Genomic DNA, 7475 nt, shown 5'->3' on the forward strand with positions numbered 1-7475 from the left:
TCAGCATATAGGCCCCTACGATCTAGGTCGGGGACAACTAGAACTAGAACTACCTAAAAATATTACTTAAATATAAAACCAAAATATAAAATATAAAATATAATATAAAACCAAATTGAATATAAAACCAAATTCACTAAAATTTATTTTTCTTTCAAACATATATTACAACAATAACTAATTGAAATTATATATATTCTCTTAGACAATCTCTTAAAAAATATTTTTCATGAAAGGAAAAAAAATAATAATAAACACTCAAAAAAAGTTTGAGGTTCTGCTCATGATATCATAGAGTGCCATCACCTTTAACACAAAAATGTTAGCTTTTTTTAAGATTACTGTATTACATCACTATACCACAAGAGAGAGTACTGAACAACTACTTACAAAATGGCCACTACATAGGGAAAGGAAATCAGACAAAAACCACCCAGGACAATAAACCACCAGACGAAAACCCCCAAAATGGAATATACCATTGTTAAAGTTAGGTGGACAATGTTGAATGGGCTTGTTTCTATCTAGCTTTACAATAGGATAGTTTAAAATGTAATTTATTCAATTCTTTTGACAACATGCATGTAGGGTATTAGGTAGTACTGTACATTTCAGCAATCATTGTGCTTAAAGTTTGCTATATTTACATGTTTTTAACTCAACAATATTGTAATTTTTATGGTACCACAAAAACCTTGAAATAAGTCTCGAGATGAAGCCCATCTCGAATTGAATCCCCCTCTTTAGTTTGTAGAAACACATGGGCTTCTTTTCAAGATAGCATAGGCTTACAGCACATACACTGTACATGAATTTCAAAAAACAAAATAAATTAAAAACAAGTTCAGTTTATACAGTAGTTTAGGTCATTTAATGCCAGTTAAATACACTCCATGATACAGATTGATGTTACAGCCTTGGCCTTATTTATTGTTTTATAGTACAACTTCCCAAAATTTACAGCATTCATTTTGAAAAGAAGCCTCTCTCATTACTTTGCAAAAGTAGCCTCGAAAAAAAGCTCATCTTAAAAAGAAGCCCATCTCAAAAAGAAACCAACACAAAGTTTGCAAAAAAAAAGGAGGCCAGGGCTTCAATTTAAAGGTTTTTACACTATTTGTCTAATATTTTAGTACGCTATCTGAATTTTTAAAATTACTTGTCCCTACTTCCTATAAAAATTACTTTCAATTAAATTAAATAGTTCCCTTTCATAACAATAATTTAAATAAAAAAACTCATTCATCTTTGTATCCCTTGATTGAATTTTCACTATAATTAATACATTGCATTAATGAAATGGGGTTTTTTTACTATAGAATATTGGTGAAAAGTGGTGGGACAATTGATATGATGTCTCCCCTACTTTGAAAAGTGGGGAAACATGTCCCCCACCAATCAACGCCCACGATCCAACTAGATAAAAACAAGCCCACCATGGTATATTCCATTTTAGGTGTTTTTTGTCCAGGTGGTTTTGTCCTACACTTACAACATGGTGCCTCCACAGCTGGCACAGTTTATCATATTTATCAACATCAGCTTTTTTTGAGACTGTATTATGACACAATACCACAGGAGATTTCATTAATGAGCAACAAAATACAAAGCGTTCACTACATACTGCCTCCACAGCTGCCACAGTTTATCATATTTTTTACAATTGACAATAACAACATAATAATTTCCTAATATAACCTAATAAAAACACAAAATGGAGCATATATTAATTAATTATCCATTATCCATGTAATATAATTGTCAATTTAAGTTTACAATAGAAAAAAAAAAACAAAATGTTGTAAAGAAGGTATAATTAGATGTTATGTCAGCCTTATTGAGCGCTTGAGGGTAGCGCTGCACAGTAATGAGGGAGTGGCACATAATGTTGTGATGTCAGCAACGTAGCCCTCTAAAGTAACAAAAAAACTTCATCACTTCAAGCGTTATGTCTCATTATGCAAATGAGGAAGATATGTTTATAGACAGACATCTATAAATCTGGTTTCCTTTACTTCCTTTATGAGAACCATATCTAAATTAATAAACAATTCTAAAATAGCAGAGTTCATATCATAATTTTTGTGAGCCTGCTGTGTATGCTGAAAATATAACCATCCTGTATTGTCTATCCATGATTAGTTGAAATGACTATTATGTTATCAGCATAAGATTTAGACCAGCTGAACAGACCAAAGCAGGTTGTTCAAATGTATTCTTTCTTTACCTGAAGCAGAGAGTGGTGAGTACTGACCAGGACCAACATGCACCAACACATTGTTATTATTATTAATAATGAAGATATGAACAATTATAACAGCCACATTAAATTTATTATTATATTAATAAAAGATGATCGAAGCATTATTTTTTAAATCAATTAATTTGACTAAGAGTATACAGTATATATTATATTAAATGATGAATCACAATTAAAATACTGTAACTGATTTTGGTGCATAGACAATATACAAATAATATTCACCACTGATTTAAATTATTAAAAATTAAATATACTGATTAATAAATTTTTGGAAATTATTTAATAAGATTTAAATTAAAGTTTTCTTATTTTCTATTATTTTTCTCATTCTGAACAGTGCTACCAACAAGAAAGTTAGAGACAGAATAAAAAAAATTTAAAAAAACGAAAAAAAAAAGAAATTGAGTATGGAATGCCAATTAAATTAGGTATGGCGCACACTAAGTGCAATAAAGAGTGAGTAACCCAAAATTAGGGTGTGGAACCCAGTGTATTTAGAATTTCTAACCAATAAAATTTTATAAGAAAATGTTCAACATTGATCGATGGGAACAGTTAATTAGCATGGGATCTAAAGTTGGTATTTGATTAGATCTGATATATAATTATTAAGTGCATTTGTCTAAATAAGATAAAACCATAACAGTTTATAGTCTTTAATTACTAAATAACGTACAAAAACTTCATTAAGATCTACAATTTCTCGCACCCCTTCTTGCAAAATAAACCAGCATAAATAATAGTGAAACAAAATAATGTTGCAAACAAATACAAAAATACAGATTTCAGTTTACACTGAAAAAAAACAAAACATTTTACAAACAATGTATTTTTATTCTATAATATTTTATTTTGTTACCAGACAATCACAATCGTACTGTACATTTGAATCAATATGGGTGTGTTTCTACTGATAAACACAAATTAATCGAGTTTTTTTTTAAATCGCTTTTTTAATGAGTACCAGACAGCCTGCTTGCGTTGCAACTACATTTTTTATTTTTCTAAAATTGATTTTCGTGAAGGAAAATATGTCACCATTTTGTTTATACCACACGTTGTTTTCCTAACTGTATAGGATAGTATCTTTTTCATTTCTGTCATGATGACGAGGAGTAAGATACGGTGTGGGGCGAGAAGGCAAATGTTTTCGGCTATGCTCATCAGCACAATGAACGAGAGACCAAATGAGGACAACGGTAGGCCCAAAAGAACGGAGAGGCCTAGGCCCAACATCCCCCCACAAAATAATTACAAAAAAAATTCGTCGCTCCACATCTTTGTTGACGTTTTTAGCTTGTAGGCCTAGGACATGAACAAGAAGACAAATTTTGTTGAAGTTTGCGCCTAAAATGATCTAGGCTTTGCAGTGAATGACCTGGAGGTCAAATTTCACCTGATAATCGCTTTTTTGTGTTGCAGCTAAAAGGTGCACAGCCAAAATCGGTTATTTGCCGTTCAAACACGCTATCCATTGCATGTTTTTGATCGATTTTTTTAATTGCTTTTTTCAAACTGGTCCCGTATCTACTGCGAGAATAAAAGCGATTTTTTGAAAAAGCGATTTTTAATCGACTATTTCTTTCCACTAGAAACCTTAGTGTAAAAACAAACCAATTGGTAGTTTTAACTGTGCATGTCCGTATCCAAGATCAATCAACATAAGCCTATGTTACATGTATTTAAACTACAAATTGGCTTATTAATTGAAAATGGTGATCAGGATGAAATTGTAAATAGCAACCAAAAACTGGTATTCTTAAGGAGCAAATGGGTGGGGTGGGGGATAATTAACTGTCATTAAAACATTCAAATCACTATTTAAAATGATTATACAATTATGTAGCTTACAAACCAAGTGATTCTATACAAAACACTAAAGATTTGATTGGCGTCAATCAATACTTACAGCTAACACGTTGAAGAAATCATCATCCCCGAGGGTATCAATAATCACTCGAGCCGTATGTTTTGCAATCTCCAATAAAATTCCCAGCATGCTGCCACTTTTATCGATTAAGATAACAATATCTTTTGGTGATGTTGCAGCCGATATGTACCTGATGAGATGAAAATTAAATACTGTATAATTTATAACATTTTATAATTTTGCGGTTGCATACTGCAATTGTACCTTTTGAGGGCATTGATATTCCTCACACAATTATCACATACCGTATTTATTAGAATTTAATGCCCTGCTTTGAATAAATGCCCTTCTAGAGTCTCATATTGAATAAATTACTCCCTCGAATAAACTCTCCGAGGCACTTATTTTATAATAAACTCCCCACCACCCTCCCCCCACCCCGAAATGACTGTAAATAAATCTAATGGAAGCAACATTATTCTTGGCACATTCTGTTAATGTTCTACCCCAGTAAAATTACATTATTTTCAAACCTGGTTGGGATCAATAGAGTAAGATTTTATAATCATACAATAACACATGCCGACAGTAATTATGTTTTGCAGTTTCACATTTACAGTGAAATTAAGGGACATATTTTTTAGTATAGGCCTCCCTCGAATAAACGCCTCCCTCAAATCAGCCTATCTAAAATCCTTCTCAGCAATAAACGTACCAGGACATTTATTTGAATAATATGGTAATTATTGTGAGTGAAGAGTTTAAATTTACAAAATATAACTAAATAAAGTAAGCATACAGGTTATTAACCAAAATATTTTAAAATATACTATTAATTGCAAGTACATTTTTTACTTGGTATTTAATCAAGTTTATTTCAAGATGGTAAGGACTCTATATTTAGTAGATGGAGAGTCCCTTAGATGATGCGACATATTCAGAGGAAAATCGAAAATGTGCAACATAAATGTAGGCTAGTAGTCCGATACCAGATCTGCTGTCGTTCAGGATTAAATATCTAGTAGCAGATTTGTTTATCTTGAGATGTTTAGAACACTGTTTATTCTGTACCAGATCTGATGTTTCCTAATCTCAAAATCTAGTATACACCATAGGATATGCCTACACACATGTTGGCTGCATGTTAATTCCTGGAGATCAAGCCAAGAGTACTTAGCACCATGTTATACTGGGATCTGGGCCTGTATGCTAGAAATGTATTAAAAAGTCAGTAGAAATCTCACCTAATTTGCATTATTTTTTTCTATCTAAAATCACATTTTGCTGACTGCAGTACCACGAGAACATCAAACATTGTTTTACGGGGGAGTTGGTTAATGCATTCATAACTTGCTCATCAATAAATTTGTTGTCAGAGTAACCATGGCTGTTTTGTTACTTTTATTCTTATCTATATATTGTATATTCCATACTTTTATAATATTTTTGTAAGAAAAGCATTTTCAAGTTTACCCCATTTCTTTTTCAACCATAATTGCAAAATATATCACCATTATTAATATTTCATGAGGCAAGAGCCAGAACACCAGGTGTAAAATAAATATTATTGTCTTGAATAATAGATGTTTTGTTGTTCTCTTCTAAAGAACTTTATTGCATAAAATGAATGTTATCAGTCATAAACAATAAAATCTATATACAAATTTATTTGGAACTTTTGACATATTATATGATTTCTTGAGAATCGTCTCCCTAAAAATGCAATGACAGTTTTGAACTGAAATTGCTTGATTTTGAACACCATAATGAAAAGTAGCCACTGCAAATGCAAAATACTTAATTTGCAATAGTCGAATTGGTGAACAGAAAAAATCAAATCGCTCAACAGACAAGCTTCGCTTCAAGATTGGTAATAATCTACTGCCAGATCTGGAGTCCTGAATGACAATGGAACCGGGACTAGATGGCAGACCTCTAGCCATGCAGCGATATTAAATATAATATTATCACTATCATTATCATTATTCCCAAAGAATTTCATCTGGGTAATACCAAATCAACAATATCATTATCATAATAATTAGAAATTTAGTTTTTTAAACATAATTTTCAATTTAAATTTCTGTGATTTGCTCCATCTAAATAAAGCTCGCTCCAGACTATCAAGACTGAGGTATGCCCATATGTTGTAATGATATGCTTATATATGGTCATAATGTGATGTCATCATGACCATATTCAGGCATATCAAATAAGATTTGATAGTGTTGAGAGGGCTTCAAGGTAAGTACTCACCACCCTCGTTTGCGGCAGTCAAATGTGTCAAACGGATCCTCTCCAATGTTCCATTTGATACCTGCAAAAAAAAAAAAAATCAATGCAATCTGATTTTTAAAATGTGCAGAAATAAATAACTACCAGTGCCAGGTCTAAAATAATAATAATTACAGTATTATAGTAACAAACATAATGTTGCTTTTAATTAGATGACTGTAAATCTTTGAACAGCAGAATCATTACAGTAATGTTAATACCAAAACAAGCTGATATAACTGATATCCAAATAACCAATAAGTTACAGTAGAACCCCTATTAAGGGGAAACATTCAGGACCAAAAAAGTGTCACCTTAATAGGGTGTCCACTGAATAGGACATGGCTATAGTGTCAGAAGGTATACTTTCATTTGTTTTGTTTTCAAAAGAATTATAGAGGTCTCCACTTAAGATAAGGATAAGGATGTCCCAAAGGAGGGGTTCTATTGTATCTGTAAATTCTAACTTATAAGACCCAAGATGAATATATTTCCATATTACCTGGAAAATTCCTAAAGAAACCTGTTTTACTTCCAAAATACTGCCAAGTTAATGTAGGATCATCTGCATAGTTTTCCACAAATTGTTGATCTAGCTCTGCTGTGAACTGTATGTGGTTTAGTACTTCTGTACCTGTTTAAATCATAAAAATTAATGCAAATATGATCATCATTGTACTCAAGGGATATAAACAGATGTTAAAAACACATTTTACAAATTATTTAAAAAGTGAAATGCAGGTGGAAATAAAATATATAGATGTTAGCACAAATTTACTGTTTTTTATATAATAATATTTAAGTTTAAACTGCTTTGATGACATCAAATATGTATGTTGTGGTGTAAAATATTTAACACTGAAACACAAAGTTTTCATATGTCATTTTCTACTTTTGCAAGGGCTCCGGCCTCTCAAGAAAATGATAACATATCTACGAGCAGTGTGCGTGTTTACCGGAAGATGATGATCAGTCATGCATACTGCTGATTGATCAAAAGTAACATACTGGTTGGTTACATGACTACCATAGCCGGATCCAGAAGGAGGGCATGGGCATCCCCACCCC

General features: G+C 31.9%; 1 protein-coding gene across 4 annotated transcripts in view; it reads right to left on the reverse strand.

Annotated features, from left to right (window-relative positions):
- The window catches only part of LOC117101146 (voltage-dependent calcium channel subunit alpha-2/delta-3-like), a 108473-nt gene that overhangs the window by 37368 nt on the left and 63630 nt on the right, over positions 1-7475 (reverse strand). For all 4 annotated transcript variants that reach the window (XM_033241026.1, XM_033241027.1, XM_033241024.1 and 1 more), the window contains exons 6-8: positions 6910-7041; positions 6390-6450; positions 4173-4323 (exon numbers count right to left, since the gene is read on the reverse strand). In XM_033241026.1, coding sequence (XP_033096917.1) covers positions 4173-4323; positions 6390-6450; positions 6910-7041 — 344 coding nt within the window. The remainder of the gene's footprint in view (positions 1-4172; positions 4324-6389; positions 6451-6909; positions 7042-7475) is intronic.

Source organism: Anneissia japonica, unplaced genomic scaffold (assembly GCF_011630105.1).
Source record: "Anneissia japonica isolate Jap-2015-1 unplaced genomic scaffold, ASM1163010v1 scaffold921_len549748_cov171, whole genome shotgun sequence".
Taxonomy (NCBI): Eukaryota; Metazoa; Echinodermata; class Crinoidea; order Comatulida; family Comatulidae; genus Anneissia; species Anneissia japonica.